The sequence below is a fragment of the Triticum urartu genome, chromosome 4 (genome assembly GCF_003073215.2).
Source record: "Triticum urartu cultivar G1812 chromosome 4, Tu2.1, whole genome shotgun sequence".
Taxonomy (NCBI): Eukaryota; Viridiplantae; Streptophyta; class Magnoliopsida; order Poales; family Poaceae; genus Triticum; species Triticum urartu.
The window spans coordinates 585068964-585085999 of NC_053025.1; the positions used below are offsets into that span (position 1 = coordinate 585068964).

Genomic DNA, 17036 nt, shown 5'->3' on the forward strand with positions numbered 1-17036 from the left:
GGTCTTTATTCCATAGGTGGAGTCGCACTAGCTGCTAGTTGCTTCATCCGTTAAAACTACTTTTACCTTCCATATTTGTTGATTGTCTTAGTTAGCCATTTGCTATAACCAGTAGGTTGTTAAATCTTCTATTATGCATCATGTTAGATATTATGACTCATATATATTAACGTTAGTTTTTCGTGTATATAAACTTAATTAAGGAAGGCATACGTAGGCGCATATATATGCTAATGATCAAAGATTGCCAAATCGACCAAAGGGGCCGGGACACCAAAATGGTGGGAAAAGGAGGGCCAAGAACTGATGCCTCTTCACACCAGCCACAACCAGCCATATCAATTAATATTACAAATTGCACACACACACAACAGATACGGCAAGATCTAGTATCTATATACTCCGTACTCATCAGACAATCAAGATCAACCAAGACATATATATATATATATTTTAGAGCGGGGACGCTTGCCCGGCCTTAAAGATGAGGTCCTTACAGGAATGAAAATAGTACGAGGTTCCAAACGGGTAAGAAAGATTATAGGCCCTGAGGGCAACAACAGTAGCGCAGGTAGGTGGGCCACAAAGCCATTGCCTTTTCCACCTTTCACTAGCCTACTACTACCAGACACGTCGACGGTCTTCTCCTAGCTATCATTCTGCTCCCAGAGTCCCAGTGAACACGTACGTACAAAATAGGAGTTGAACTAAATTCACTCTTGTGGCGTACACAAGCTCACAGGTTGACTAGTAGGAGTAACAGTGGACAGTAGGAAGACTACCAGAAACAGTGGACACAAGACCACGAGCAAACTCTTATTTGAACGGAGCCATATATATATAGCTAATACCAGTAGCTAAGCCATAGCTTGATCCAGAGGCTTGTTGCATTTTTCACATCAGCGGCGGCGCGCGGCTGTCTCCCGCTGCGCGTTGAAGTAGACGGCGGCGACCGGGAGGCCGAGGTCGTTCTCGTCGGCGAAGCGGCGAGTGTTGAAGCAGTCCCTGGTGGAGGGAGCTCGAGGGTTCACAGCCTGCCGCTTCTTCTGTTTGAACAGCACGAAGATGAACCTGTGAATGCCGATGTTGGGCATTGGGCTGTCGTAGCTCACCACCTCGCTCCCTGCATGCATTAATCAACGTACATTCATGTTTATCCAGAAAAAAATAAGGATGTAGTCAGTCAATCAGAAAAAGGGGCACTGACCAAAAGAAGCATCAGTGGTGCCAGGAATATCAGTGACGATCCTGCATGTACACAAAAGCTCATAGCCTCATAATTCATAAACATATCTTATGCATAGCTGATCATATAAATTTGTGCCAATTTATGCTCACTAGACAAAAAACAGGTTTGATGCCCATAGGATAGCCACTAATGGGACACCAGATAATTAATTTGTGCTCAATCACTTGGACTGAGCAATTCGATATACATGGCTCATGAGATATTTTTTTCCAATCTAGCTAACTATATATTTCTTTGTACTGGATGGACTTCTGATCGACTGAGCTAGGTTGGGTTAGTACAATTACCAGTGGAGATGCTCCCTCAGGTATGGATCGCTAGGCCCTGGCACATCCGGGTCCGTCATGACCTGAAGAGCAGCAATCATACTCGGTTATCAGCTGGATGCTAGCTAGCTTACTTTGTGTGTACGCGTCAGGTGGCCAAGGAGGAGAGGAAGCGCAAACCAGAGTGAAGAAAGATCTCATGTCGCCGCCCGGGACCTGAATGCGTGGCTTGGACACGACCGCCGACGGCAAGAACTCCTGGCCATTGGACACCTGCTTGTCGGAGTTGTAGGTCACCGTCATATTCACCGTGGGGTTGAAGTTGTCAATGACCTCCCCGATGACCTTTCCGACGACGAGAGGGTTTCGGACCCTAGCCATGGCTACCTACTTGCTAGTAGTAGAAGCACCAAGTCTTGAGGAATGGGGAACTCTAACCTGATGGTTGTTGCCGAGATTGGGTGGCGTAGAGGCTCTATTTATAGGTGTGCAACGGTCGAAGCACAGCAAATCTCTCATTCCTAGAGAACTATTTTTTTTACTTAATCGGTTATAACTCCCAAAGGCCTTTTGAGCTGGCAAAAAAAAAATCCCCTCCCAAAGGCCAACAACTCCAGCGCACGACCCCAAACGGACGTCTGTTTTGTCCGGATTCTATCCGTTTAGGTAGGGCAATGGGGTCGTGTCCGGGCAGTTTCTGGGATGCGGTGGCCGTGCGCCCAACGCATGGATGCATCCCGGCCGCATCCTGTCCACGTACATTATTCTTTGCAAGCCATTAACTTTTTTTCATCATTCATTTTTGGCACATGGGAATACATCACCAAATTTTAACTAGAAAAACAAGACCAAATAAAACAAGAACTACAAGAATACATTTTAGAAAATATCCAACTTCCATAACTGCTCCTGTAAGTTGGATTAGTGCCTTCTCGATGCATTCATTGTTGATCTGTGGAGAAGGCTCGATGTTGCGTGCTTCTTTTTTCTTCGAGTCGAAAGAAATAGAGGTTGCTTCCTCGCATCTAGTCTCATGTCTAGCCTCTATTCTAGCAACAAGTGCACTAGTCTCATCTCTGGCAAGTGCACGAACATCTACTAAATTGCGCTCTATCAATATATCGATGTACTATTCTTCCCAATACCAAAACTTGCATCCATGCTACACAATAAAATTTTAAGTTAGCACAATTAGTCAAATCCAAAAGCACAACTGAAGCTAAAAATAGCACATACCCCATCGTTTAAGCACTTGATGAACACCCATCCGGGATGTTCCGGCGTTGTAGACACGCGGCGCACGACCTTCTTTAGGCAGTGGTCGCACTTAATGAGTGGCAACGGTGCGCCGACGAGCTTTTGGGCTAGCACCGAGTCCGGCCGACCGCCATTCATGTATCTGTCGGCGGACCACCGACGGTGTAGATCCAAGCGGCTAGAGGAGGAGCCACTACCTGCATGCAGCCTTGCGGCCTTGTCGGGGCCTTCTGGCCCGGTGCCTGGCCAGTCCATGGCGCGATGCGGCCTCCCACAGCCGGAAGAGCTCAAGACCGACCTGATCCGCTCCAAATCCGGCCGCCGGGTGCGCAAATCAGGTGGTCGTGGTTGGGTAGCTCGGGGCGCCGAGGGGAAGGGGCGGGGCGTGCGCGCGTCCGAGCTGCACAGCTGCAATGGCAGTGGCGGCGGCGGCGAGGGGAAGAGTGAAGAAGAGTGGAGGGGGTGCGACCGGAGGGAGGGAGGGGGCGGATAGAAAAACGCGTCCCTGTGCCACCGACGGGCAGGCCAAGGGAGAACACGCGCACACAGCCCGCCCGTCAGCGCACTGTCCGTTCCACCCCAAAAGCGGCACAAACTTGGGCCGGGGATGGGTCGAAAGTGGACAGAATACGGACAAAAGTCCGTTTGAGCCCGCACGCTGGGCTGTCTGGTTCGTCCGTTTTACCCCAAACGGATGCACCCGGACAGGATGGGATCGCGCGTTGGAGTTGACCTAAGACCCTACTTGCGCACGCGAGAACTTTCCTCCCCCCAACTACCATTGTCGCCGACCCCGAGTTAGTCAACCTAGCTATTTTCACCGGTGGTGCCACCCCCATCTAACCCAAGCTGCCTCTCCCGGCCCATTCAAGGCCTACCAATGCCTCATCGCTAGTGTCGTCGTCGCCCGCCACCACCAATCAACTCGTGTGCCTCCATTCATCCTCCAATCTACCTTGGCGGCAATGATGTCGTCAGCGACATCGAGGAAGCCCGTTGGTCCCACCGGAGAGGTGGGCGGCGGTGAGTCATGAGCCAAGGTAACCCCCAGCATGTAATTATATAGGATGAAATTCATCTTCGATGGAGACAGAGGATTTGCCGGAATTTGAGTTTGGGCTCCCGAAGTGCAAGCGATGTGGGCATCTCATATGCTCTTTTCGCCGTGTTTGGAACGACTGAGCAACTGGGAAGAGGTTTCTAGGTTTTCATGTGAACGGTTTTAAAGCTTGTGAATACACGGAGTGGATTGACGTTGTATGGGAAGACAGGGCAAAAGATGTGATTCGGGATGTTGCAAAGAAGAACAACAAACTTGAGAAAAAGAATCTACGAAATTGAGATTGAAACTCAAATTAGGGGGATTAGGGCAAAGATGCATAGAGAGCAATTGAATTCGAGGGCGAGAATACTCGGATTTTGTTAGGATATTGATACTCCTCATGTTGGATGTAAGGCCATGACCATTTGAAGCCTTTAGGCAGGCCACAATTCTGCCAAAGCCCACTACGTATTAGGGTTATGACCTAGGGTCATTTTGGTCTTTGTGGGTGAGGGAAAGGGGCGTCTAGCCCTTCATCCAGCAGCTAGCCACCACCACAAGTGACAAAAATTAGGTTAGCCTCCATTGGAGAAGAAGAAGAAGAAGAAGAAGAAGAGAAAAACAAGAGAGGAAGATTGAAGTTAGAGCTTGCAAGTAAGAAAAGGAAGCTTATTCCCAAGGGTGCGATGATCTTGATCCACTACATTCTCTCCTTCAACCTGTAATTCCATCATCCTTGGTGAGATTGTTTACATTCCTAGCTCTTGAGCGCCAAATCTTCTCAATGCCATCAATAATTGAGAGATCTTGATGTATGAAAAATTGTTGTATACCATATTTGATTATAGTGAAAGAAGATTTGAGTGGTTTCGGCCCATGGTCACGGCAACGTGGGGGTTTTCCATGTAAAAATACCAGTTTTCATCTCACTTGAAACCGGCCCTGCAAAAGAGAAAGCGAGGACAAGTATTAAGTTTCGACCTAAGTTCTGGTTGACAAAACTTACTCCATATATGCAATGAAACATGAGTCAGCATAGGGTGTTGAGGTTACTTTTTTGGAAGTGTTTCATATCACCGTTAAGCTGCTAATTCCTAGTAGATTTTGAGTTGTCATCTTATTGGTGAAACTGAATACTTGAAATTCAACAAAACCTCTGTTTTCTTATTTTTCTTCTTTAACCATAAATCCAAAAATAATTCTACCTTCTTTCTTTTTCATGTATTTTTCTGATCAGGAAAATACAAAATTATGTTATTTTGAAGTTATTCTAATCTCGTACACACACAAATTGCAATTATTCATCTACTACTGGAATTTGGATTACGTGTTTGTTTTAATTGTTAAGAAAAACATGGATGGTTTGTAATGACAACTTCAAATTTAATGCAGCATCCAAAACTTGAGGATTTTTAGGAGTTTCATTTCGGGAATGGATTCTGGGGAGTTAATTATTTTCCATTGGAGATGCTAGATGAAGGTGTTGAGTATAATGTTTATTAGGAAAGATGAGATAGACTAAGATTTGATCCGGCTTGTCTTGTACTTTAAGTAGATGGTTGTACTCCTATATTTATACCCACGAGGCTTAAGCAATACAATGAACTATTCCACCAAATCCCTCTCTTCCTTCTAACATGATATCTATCGCAAGTCGATCCTAAACCCTAGCCGCCGCCGCTTCCGCACCCGCACGCCGCCCCCGGGACGGTCGGCCTCCATGATCGCCGTCGGGGGCCACACCGCCCGTACCTAGGGTTCGTCCGCCGGTCGTGTTGACCGTCTATCCTAGAGAGTCTTTTCCTCGAGCCTTGCTCCGGGGTTTTCTCTCTCCCGCCGGTCATCTTGATCGAACGGTTTTTTTTGGTTTTCCGATCTATTCTTGATCGGTTTGCGTCGCCCACCGCCGTCATCGACCCCTAGCGCCTCTACTCCGACCCCGGCGCAACCAGCCGGCCTCTCCTCCGACCAAGCGGCCATGCGCGCCGAGGAGGCTCGTCAGGGCCAGCCGCCGTCCACGCGTTGGTCCGCCGTCACCCTGCGCCGGCCGTCACCGCCCTGCTTCGACCGGGACACCTGCATCGTCCCGACCCGGCGGCCTTACACCATGCAACGGCCAATCATAGCCGTCGCTCGCACGCCGGCCCGCCCATCGATGACATCACCCGCCTCCGCCGTGTCTACACGGCGGCCCGGCAGTCTACCTCGCCGGCCTCGTCCTCGGCTGCGTCGGGATGGCTGCGTCAGGCTCGTCGGCTGCCTCAACTCGGACGCCGCTGCTCCGTTGGTCGCTCGGGCCTCGCTGCCTGGGCGTCGGCGTTGCTTTGGCGGCCCGGGTGCCGGTGCTGACAAGCTCGTCCGCACGACATCCCACGCCATCCGTCATCGCCGGCTTCATCTCGGACTCCGCCGCCATCACGCCTCCACCGAGCGGCGTCCCCGACCTCGCGCGCGATCAGCTTGATCACTCGCTCGCCGCCGCGATCCGCCTCATCTCCGCCGCGCGACCGACCTGGCCCGTCGGTTACGCGCACCTCCGCTGGTCCCGTGAAGATCGTCCCCGAGTTCAGCGCGCCTCTCCATCGATCGAGCATCGGACTGCCGCTGCGTCGCCCCGTCGGGCCGCCGCCCCGTGGTTCTCCTCGCGGCTGCATCGACTCGTGTGTCGTCGCTGCGTCGCCCCTTCGGGCCGTAGTGTCGCGATACGCGGTCCCCGCCGCCGCCCCGAGGCCGTCCCTGCAGTTGCACCGACTCGCGAACCGCCGTTGTGTCGCCCCTTCGGGCCGCAGCGTCGCGGCCCGCGGTCCCCGCCGTCACCCCGACCCGCCTGCCGCCGCTGCGTTGCCCCCTCGGGCCGTAGCGTCGGGGCCCGCGGTCCGCTCCGTCGTCACAGCGCATCGACCTCCCGTGGTATGCGCTGTGTCGTCTTCCTTGGCGCGGGAATGCCACCGTCCGCGCCGGTCTTCGTCACGCTGTCAGGGTTTTTAACCGCCGCCGTCAGGCCGCCGCCGTCGCTCTTCTTTGGTCGCTGCCGCCGTTACCTTCGTAGCCGCCGCCGCCCGTCCACCCCCTTCGTCTTCGTCCAAGCACCAGCCAGTAGCCAGCATCGCCGTCATCTACCCCGACCACTTCGTCTACTCCGACCACCGTTGGTGACATCGGCCCCGCGCCGATGGACGCTGCAATTGTCGTCGAGTTCTTCTCTGATGGCCCCTCTGAATTCTCTGACATGGCGTACAGCTCGTGCAGGTCCCTCGTCTACGCATGCCCGGTGCTGGTAACACCGATGCGTGCCTTCATCCACGACGTGTCCCCGGGCCTGGCAAGCCTGGTCGGCGCTTCGTCAACTTCGTCTTCGTCCGTCTACGCATGCCCGGTGCTGGCAACACCGGTGCGTGTCTTCGTCCATGATGTGTCCCCGGGCTTGGCAAACCCGTCGCGACGCGTCGTCAACCACATCTTCTTCCCGGCGCACCTCTACTTCGACACCACTGCGCCCATGCTAACTCGGCGCCCCCTTGCGCCTGCGGCTTCACGACGACTTCCTCGACACCGGCCACCCCGACTCGACATCGACCACGGCATTCTTCGCACGACTACCTCGACCACGGCTCCACCACCCACGCTCTCGGCTACATCGACAAATGGCACAAAGGGCTACCGCCTGCTTGAGCAACCTCGTTGGTTTCTGAAAGGATCGATAAGGTTGACTACAGGGGGGTGAATAGGCAACTAACAATTTTTAGCTTTTCTTTACCAAATTAAAGTTTGCATCAAAGTAGGTTGTCTAGATGTGCAACTAGGTGAGCAACCTATATGATGCAACAACAACAAGAACACAAACAAGCACAGGAAGTAACACTGATAAGCTTGCACAAGTAAAGGTGCGAGATAACCAAGAGTGGAGCCGGTGAAGACGAGGATGTGTTACCAAAGTTCCTTCCTTTTGAGGGGAAGTATGTCTCCGTTGGAGCGGTGTGGAGGCACAATGCTCCCCAAGAAGTGATACGTCTCCAACGTATCTATAATTTTTGATTGCTCCATGCTATGTTATCTACTGTTTTGGGAAATATTGGGCTTTATTATCCACTTAATTATTTTTGGGACTGACCTATTAACCGGAGGCCCAACCCAGAATTGCTGTTTTTTTTGCCTATTTCAGTGGTTTCGAAGAAAAGGAATATCAAACGGAGTCGAAACGGAACGAAATCAACTGGAGAAGTTATTTTTGGAAGGAAAGCTACCGGATGGACTTGGACCCCACGTCAGGAGCCAAGGGAGGTGCTCACGAGGGTGGGGGCGCCCCCCCTAGGGCGCGCCCCCCTGCCTCGTGGGGCCCCCGAAGCTCCACCGACGTACTTCCTGCACCAATATATACTCACGTACCCTAAAACTTCCAGAACATACAATAGATCGGGAGTTCCGCCACCAAAAGCCTCCGTAGTCACCGAAAACCATTCTAGACCCATTCCGGCACCCTGTCGGAGGGGGAAATCCCTCTCCGATGGCTATCTTCATCATCCCGGTGCTCTCCATGACAAGGAGGGAGTAGTTCTCCCTCGGGGCTGAGGGTATGTACCAGTAGCTATGTGTTTGATCTCTCTCTCTCTCTCTCGTGTTCTTGATTTGGCACGATCTTGATGTATCGCGAGCTTTGCTATTATAGTTGGATCTTATGTTTTCTCCTCCCCCTCTACTCTCTTGTAATGATTGAGTTTTCCCTTTGAAGTTATCTTATCGGATTGAGTCTTTAAAGATTTGAGAACACTTGATGTATGTCTTGCCGTGCGTATCTGTGGTGACAATGGGATACCACGTGATTCACTTGATATATGTTTTGGTGGTCAACTTGCGGGTTCTGCCCATTAACCTATGCATAGGGGTTGGCACAGTTTTTCGTCGTGATTCTATGGTAGAACTTTGGGGCACTCTTTGGGTCCTTTGTGTTGGTTGTATAGATGAATTGGAGATTGTGTGATTCATATCGTATAATCATACCCACGGATACTTGAGGTGACATTGGAGTATCTAGGTGACATTAGGGTTTTGGTTGATTTGTGTCTTAAGGTGTTTCTAGTACGAACTCTAGGGCTGTTTGTGACACTTATAGGAATAGCCCAACAGATTGATTGGAAAGAATAACTTTGAGGTGGTTTCGTACCCTACCATAATCTCTTCGTTCGTTCTCCGCTATTAGTGACTTTGGAGTGACTCTTTGTTGCATGTTGAGGGATAGTTATGTGATCCAATTATGTTATTATTGTTGAGGGAACTTGCACTAGTGAAAGTATGAACCCTAGGCCTTGTTTCAACGCATTGCAATACCGTTTACGCTCACTTTTATCATTAGTTACCTTGCTGTTTTTATATTTTCAGATTACAAATACCATTTATCTACCATCCATATACCACGTGTATCACCATCTCTTCGCCGAACTAGTGCACCTATACAATTTACCATTGTATTGCGTGTGTTGGAGACACAAGGGACTCTTTGTTATTTCGTTGCAAGGCTGCTTGAGAGAGACCATCTTCATCCTATGCCTCCTACGGATTGATAAACCTTAGGTCATCCACTTAAGGGAAATTTGCTACTGCCCTACAAACCTCTGCACTTGGAGGCCCAACAACGTCTACAAGAAGAAGGTTGTGTAGTAGACATCACACTAGGGCCACCGTATTCTCCTCACGCCCTCACACAATGCGAGATGCCGTGATTCCACTATTGGTGTCCTTGGAGACGGCGACCGGACCTTTACAAACAAGGTTGGGGCAATCTCCACAACTTAATCGGAGGCTCCCAACAACACCATGAAGCTTCACCACAATGGACTATGGCTCCGTGGTGACCTCAACTATCTAGGGTGCTCAAACACCCAAGAGTAACAACATCTGCTAGGAATTGGTGGCGGGAATCAAATTTCTCTTGGTGGAAGTGTAGATCAGGGCCTTCTCAACCAATCCCGAGCAAATCAACAAGTTTGATTGGCTAGGGAGAGAGATCGGGCGAAAATGGAGCTTGGAGCATTAATGGAGCTTTTGGGGGAAGAGGTAGGTCAACGAAGAAGAAGAGGACCCCCTTTTATAGAAGGGGATCCCATCCAACCGTTACCCCCAAAACAGCCCCGTAGAGGGCGGTACTACCGCAGGAGGCAGTGGTACTACCGCTGGACCCAGCGGTACTACCGCTCCGCCATGCGGTACTACCATGCGGTATAGGAGCCGAGCCCAGTGCGGTACTGCCGCGGTGGTAGGGCGGTACTACCGCTCTCGAGCGGTACTACCGCTGCAAGTACCGCACAACCCGACACGAGAGGCGACCCCCTTGAGTCGACGCGGAAGGAGCCTGGTACCGCAGCGGTACTGCGGCTGAGACCCACAAGCGGTACTACCGCTGGGTACCGCGGTACTACCGCTTGGACCCAAAACCGCACACTGAGAGGGGAAGGAGCACTCCATTGAAGCAGAATGGCTCAGAGGGTGAGGAAAGGATGTGTACATGTTGATTCCACCCAAGCCTTACCAAAGCGGACCCCCTCTTGATAGTACGGTGACTCCTACGAAACTAGTCCACCAAACAAGAAACGAAAGAGCTACACCGTCTTGAATAACACTCCGAGGGGAAAGAAATCGTCTCGTGCCAAAGGATGAATCTCTGAAATGCTCAAAGCACACGATTAGTCTGTAAACATGTTGTCATCAATCACCAAAACTACATCGAGAGAGATATGCCTTAACAATCTCCCCCTTATTGGTAGATTGATGACAACCAGGGATTTGCATAGGGATAAGACATGAAAGTAAAGATACTTAGAACTACAAAATATAGATGGGCTCCCCCTGAATGTGTGCACCTAGTTAGAGTGCCTTTGGAATGCAAGACACACACATTAGGATCAACACTCCCCCTATATTTTATAGTCTAACAATCTAAGCATAGGATACATGAGAGCAGGGTATATAACAGGATAAGCATGCAACTCCTAAGGTACCAAAGTACTAGATAGACATAGATAATGAAGATAAAGATAAGGTAGCATATGTCTCACACCATATGTCTGGAACTTAGGTCTCACTGGCACAAAACCAAACAAAGCAAACGGCGAGAAAACACAACGACACCATAAACCAACAAAAACAAACTCGCAACACGGCAGCAGCAACAACACAAATCCCTAAACTCTCTCCCCCTTTGGCATCGAGACACCAAAAGGGCAAAGAGCGTTACTACGGCTCCAGGTGATAGCAAGCTGAGTATCTCGAACATCACATCCCAGCGGGATCGTCTGCACCGCCGTCATTGGTCGGAAACTGCTCTGTGTCTGAATCGGTCCACTAGCAATGCTGTTGGACCCACTCCTCCTCATCAATGATCCTCTCCTCAGATCCGCTGTTAACAGTGGCACCCAACTAGTGCATGAGCTCCTTGTGACGTCTGCGGGCCTTATTCTCAGAGACATGAGACATGTACTGGCCATGAGACTCCATGCAGAAAATTTTCTTCATCTTGAGATTAATCCTCTTAGCCCATGAGGGCTCCACACCGGAGGGCTCATAGTCCTCATCCTTGTCGGCCTCAGCCTCGTTCTCGGTCTCCATGTCAGCCTCAGAAGTTGGATCACCAGATCGAGGGGCCTGGGTGCCCCAGTTGTCCTTCTTCCTCAGACGCTTGATATCATGAGAAATCAACTCTCCAGTTTCCAGCGCAGTCCTGGGATAGTGATGTGCCCAGGCCTTCTCAATGAGCAGCATGATGAAAGGACCATAGATCGGGCACTTGTGCTTAGAAATGGCAGAAAGAAGTTCAGACCACATAACATGAGAAATGTCCAGGGACTCTCAAGTGTTTGCTTCCTTCTCATGCTGGCAGAAGAGAAGCATGTCCACGAGATAGGAGTGGACCATATCCAGATTCCCAATGCGAGGGAAAAGAGTCTCTCGGAAGACACGGTGAAGGATGTCCAGATAGGTAGACAGCTCATAGGTTACCTTCTTTGTCTTGGGGTTAACCTTCTTAGAACAGTAGGGCCAGAGGGCTTGCTTGTGAGTGGAGGTGACATTGCGGTGAGGACGGAAGCCGACTGGATTCTCAAGCCCGAGATCTTCCACCCCAAGTAACTCCATGAAGGCCTTCCACTTGACAGAGAGCAACTTGCCATTTGTCATCCAAGTCAGAGTCCTTTTTGCATCAGTACCAAGATGGACAGTGGCAAAGAATTGACATATCAAATCGGCATCACAGCCCTTGTTGAACTGCATGATTCTGAGAATGTTCAACTGAGTGCACATCTGTAGGGCTTCGCTAAAGTACTCAGGGTCCTTTTCCATAGGATCGGTGTCGATGGAACAAACATCAACAAAGTGATTCTTATTAGCCTTGATCACATCAAAGAAGATGGCGAACTGAAAGCGGTTCCAGAATGGGTGGTTGACCAAACTGGGGTCTTGGTCTTCCTCATAGGGGTTGCGGCGACGCTTTGCCCAAAATTCCTTGGCAGTCATTGTTGGAAATATGCCCTAGAGGCAATAATAAATTAGTTATTATTATTATTATGTTTCATTGTTCATGATAATCGTTTATTATCCATGCTAGAATTGTATTGATAGGAAACTCAGATACATGTGTGGATACATAGACAACACCATGTCCCTAGTAAGCCTCTAGTTGACTAGCTCGTTGATCAATAGATGGTTACGGTTTCCTGACCATGGACATTGGATGTCGTTGATAACGGGATCACATCATGAGGAGAATGATGTGATGGACAAGACCCAACCCTAAGCCTAGCACAAAGATCGTGTAGTTCGTTTGCTAAAGCTTTTCTAATGTCAAGTATCATTTCCTTAGACCATGAGATTGTGCAACTCCCGGATACCGTAGGAGTGCTTTGGGTGTGCCAAACGTCACAACGTAACTGGGTGGCTATAAAGGTACACTACAGGTATCTCCGAAAGTGTCTGTTGGGTTGGCACGAATCGAGACTGGGATTTGTCACTCCGTGTAAACGGAGAGGTATCTCTGGGCCCACTCGGTAGGACATCATCATAATGTGCACAATGTGATCAAGGAGTTGATCACGGGATTGTTGGGGAACATTGCAGAAAATAAAAAATTTCCTACGGTTTCACCAAGATCCATCTATGAGTTCATCTAGCAACGAGTGATCAGATTGCATCTACATACCTTTGTAGATCACGCGCGGAAGCGTTCAAAGAACGGGGATGAGGAAGTCGTACTCGACGTGATCCAAATCACCGGAGATCCTAGCGCCGAACGAACGGCACCTCCGTGTTCAACACACATACAGTCAGCGTGACGTCTCCTCCTTCTTGATCCAGCAAGGGGAAGGAGAGGTTGAGGAAGATGGCTCCAGCAGCACGACGGCGTGGTGGTGGTGGAGCTGCAGTACTCCGTCAGGGCTTCGCCAAGCTCTACGGAGGAGGAGGAGGTGTTGGAGAGGGAGAGGGAGGCGCCAGGGCTTAGGTGTGGCTACCCTCCCTTCCCCCCACTATATATAGGGCCAAGGGAGAGGGGGGGCGCAGCCTTGGCCCTTCCTCCAAGGAAGGGTGCGGCCAGGGAGGAGTCCATCCTCCCAAGGCACCTAGGAGGTGCCTTCCCCCTTTAGGACTCTTCCTTTCCCTCATCTCTTGGCGCATGGGCCTCTTGGGGCTGGTGCCCTTGGCCCATATAGGCCAAGGCGCACACCCCTACAGCCCATGTGGCCCCCCAGGGCAGGTGGACCCCCTTGGTGGACCCCCGGACCCCTTTCGGCACTCCCGGTACAATACCGATAATGCGCGAAACCTTTCCGGTGACCAAAACAAGACTTCCCATATATAATTCTTTACCTACGGACCATTCCGGAACTCCTCATGACGTCCGGGATCTCATCAGGGACTCTGAACAACATTCGGGTTACTGCATATACATATCCCTACAACCCTAGCGTCACCGAACCTTAAGTGTGTAGACCCTACGGGTTCAGGAGACATGTAGACATGACCGAGATCGCTCTCCGGTCAATAACCAACAGCGGGATCTGGATACCCATGTTGGCTCCCACATGCTCCTCGATGATCTCATCGGATGAACCATGATGTCGAGGATTCAAGCAACCCCGTATACAATTCCCTTCGTCAATCGGTATGTTACTTGCCTGAGATTCGATCGTCGGTATCCCAATACCTCGTTCAATCTCGTTACCGGCAAGTCACTTTACTCGTACCGTAATGCATGATCCCGTGACCAGACACTTGGTCACTTTGAGCTCATTATGATGATGCATTACCGAGTGGGCCCAGTGATACCTCTCCGTCACACGGAGTGACAAATCCCAGTCTTGATCCGTGTCAACCCAACAGACACTTTCGGAGATACCCGTAGTATACCTTTATAGTCACCCAGTTATGTTGTGACATTTGGTACACCCAAAGCACTCCTACGGTATCCGGGAGTTACACGATCTCATGGTCTAAGGAAAAGATACTTGACATTGGAAAACTCTAGCAAACGAACTATACGATCTTGTGCTATGTTTAGGATTGGGTCTTGTCCATCACATCATTCTCCTAATGATGTGATCTCGTTATCAACGACATCCAATGTCCATAGTCAGGAAACCATGACTATCTGTTGATCAACGAGCTAGTCACCTAGAGGCTTACTAGGGACATGTTGGTGTCTATTATTCACACATGTATTACGATTTCCGGATAACAAAATTATAGCATGAATAAAGACAATTATCATGAATAAGGAAATATAATAATAATGCTTTTATTATTGCCTCTAGGGCATATTTCCAACAGTCTCCCACTTGCACTAGAGTCAATAATCTAGTTACATTGTGATGAATCGAACACCCATGGAATTCTGGTGTTGATCATGTTTTTCTCTAGGGAGAGGTTTAGTCAACGGATCTGCTACATTCAGGTCCGTATGTACTTTACAAATATCTATGTCTCCATCTTGAACATTTTCACGAATGGAGTTGAAGCGACGCTTGATGTGCCTGGTCTTCTTGTGAAACCTGGGCTCCTTGGCAAGTGCAATAGCTCCAGTGTTGTCACAGAAGAGTTTGATTGGCCCCGACGCATTGGGTATGACTCCTAGGTCGGTGATGAACTCCTTCACCCAAATTGCTTCATGCGCTGCCTTCGAGGCTGCCATTTACTCCGCTTCACATGTAGATCCCGCCACGACGCTCTGCTTGCAACTGCACCAGCTTACTGCCCCACCATTCAAAATATACACGTATCCGCTTTGTGACTTAGAGTCATCCAGATCTGTGTCGAAGCTAGCGTCGATGTAACCTTTTACGACGAGCTCTTCGTCACCTCCATAAACGAGAAACATTTCCTTAGTCCTTTTCAGGTACTTTAGGATATTCTTGACCGCTGTCCAGTGTTCCTTGCCGGGATTACTTTGGTACCTTCCTACCAAACTTACGGCAAGGTTTACATCAGGTCTGGTACACAGCATGGCATACATAATAGACCCTATGGCTGAGGCATAGGGGATGACACTCATCTCTTCTATATCTTCTGCCGTGGTCGGACATTGAGCTGAGCTCAATTTCACACCTTGCAATACAGGCAAGAACCCCTTCTTAGACTGATCCATATTGAACTTCTTCAATATCTTGTCAAGGTATGTGCTTTGTGAAAGACCTATGAGGCGTCTTGATCTATCTCTGTAGATCTTGATGCCTAATATATAAGCAGCTTCTCCAAGGTCCTTCATTGAAAAACTCTTATTCAAGTAGGCTTAATGCTGTCCAAAAGCTCTATATCATTTCCCATCAAAAGTATGTCATCTACATATAATATGAGAAATGCTACAGAGCTCCCACTCACTTTCTTGTAAACGCAGGCTTCTCCATAAGTCTGCATAAACCCAAACGCTTTGATCATCTCATCAAAGCGAATTTTCCAACTCCGAGATGCTTGCACCAGCCCATAAATCGAGCGTTGGAGCTTGCACACCTTGTCAGCATATTTAGGATCGACAAAACCTTCCGGCTGCATCATATACAATTCTTCCTTAAGGAAACCATTAAGGAATGTCGTTTTGATGTCCATTTGCCATATCTAATAATCGTAGAATGCGGCAATTGCTAACATGATTCGGACGGACTTTAGCTTCGCTACCGGTGAGAAAGTCTCATCGTAGTCAACCCCTTGAACTTGTCGATAACCCTTAGCGACAAGCCGAGCTTTATAGATGGTCACATTACCATCTGCGTCTGTCTTCTTCTTAAAGATCCATTTATTTTCTATGGCTCGCCGCTCTATGGGCAAGTCAGTCAAAGTCCATACTTCGTTTTCATGCATGGATCCTATCTCGGATTTTATGGCTTCCAGCCATTTGTCGGAATCCGGGCCTGCCATCGCTTCTTCATAGTTCGAAGGTTCACCGTTGTCTAACAACATGATTTCCAAGACAGGGTTGCCGTACCAATCTGGTGCGGAACGTGTCCTTGTGGACCTTCGAATTTCAGTAGGAGCTTGATCAGAAGTACCTTGATCATCATCATTAACTTCCTCTCTAGTCGGTGCAGGCACCTTAGGAACATTTTCTTGAGTTGCGCTATTTTCCGGTTCAAGAGGTAATACTTCATCAAGTTCTACTTTCCTCCCACTTACTTCTTTCGAGAGAAACTCCTTCTCTAGAAAGGATCCATTCTTGGCAACAAAGATCTTGCCTTCGGATCTGAGGTAGATGGTATACCCAATAGTTTCTTTAGGGTATCCTATGAAGACGCATTTTTCCGACTTGGGTTCGAGCTTTTCAGGTTGAAGTTTCTTGACATAAGCATCGCATCCCCAAACTTTTAGAAACAACAGCTTAGGTTTCTTCCCAAACCATAATTCATACGGTGTCGTCTCAACGGATTTCGACGAAGCCCTATTTAATGTGAATGCGGCAGTCTCTAAAGCATAGCCCCAAAAAGATAGCGGTAAATCGGTAAGAGACATCATAGATCGCACCATATCTAATAGAGTGTGATTACGACGTTCGGACACACGATTACGCTGCGGTGTTCCAGGCGGCGTGAGTTGTGAAACTATTCCACATTTTCTTAAGTGTGTGCCAAACTCGTGACTCAAGTATTCTCCTCCACGATCTAATCGCAGGAACTTGATTTTCCTGTCACGTTGATTTTCAACCTCACTCTGAAATTCCTTGAACTTTTCAAAGGTCTCAGACTTGTGTTTCATT

General features: G+C 49.2%; 1 protein-coding gene across 1 annotated transcript; it reads right to left on the minus strand.

Annotated features, from left to right (window-relative positions):
- Positions 1 to 425: 425 nt before the first annotated feature.
- LOC125554271 (CEN-like protein 2) lies at positions 426 to 1947 on the minus strand. Its single transcript, XM_048717845.1, has 4 exons — positions 1696 to 1947; positions 1537 to 1598; positions 1208 to 1248; positions 426 to 1123 (listed from the first exon to the last, which is right to left on the minus strand). Exons 1-4 carry the CDS (start codon positions 1894 to 1896, stop codon positions 900 to 902), a joined length of 528 nt encoding a protein of 175 aa, XP_048573802.1. The 5' UTR covers positions 1897 to 1947; the 3' UTR covers positions 426 to 899.
- Positions 1948 to 17036: the final 15089 nt, after the last annotated feature.

Excerpts from the sequence above, each read along its gene's own strand:
- LOC125554271 (XM_048717845.1), bottom strand. The coding sequence starts at position 1,896 with ATGGCTAGGGTCCGAAACCCTCTCGTCGTCGGAAAGGTCATCGGGGAG. Across the intron at positions 1,599-1,695 it reads TGAGATCTTTCTTCACTCTG|GTCATGACGGACCCGGATGT; the intron begins GTTTGCGCTTCC and ends GCTGCTCTTCAG. Across the intron at positions 1,124-1,207 it reads CACCACTGATGCTTCTTTTG|GGAGCGAGGTGGTGAGCTAC; the intron begins GTCAGTGCCCCT and ends TAATGCATGCAG.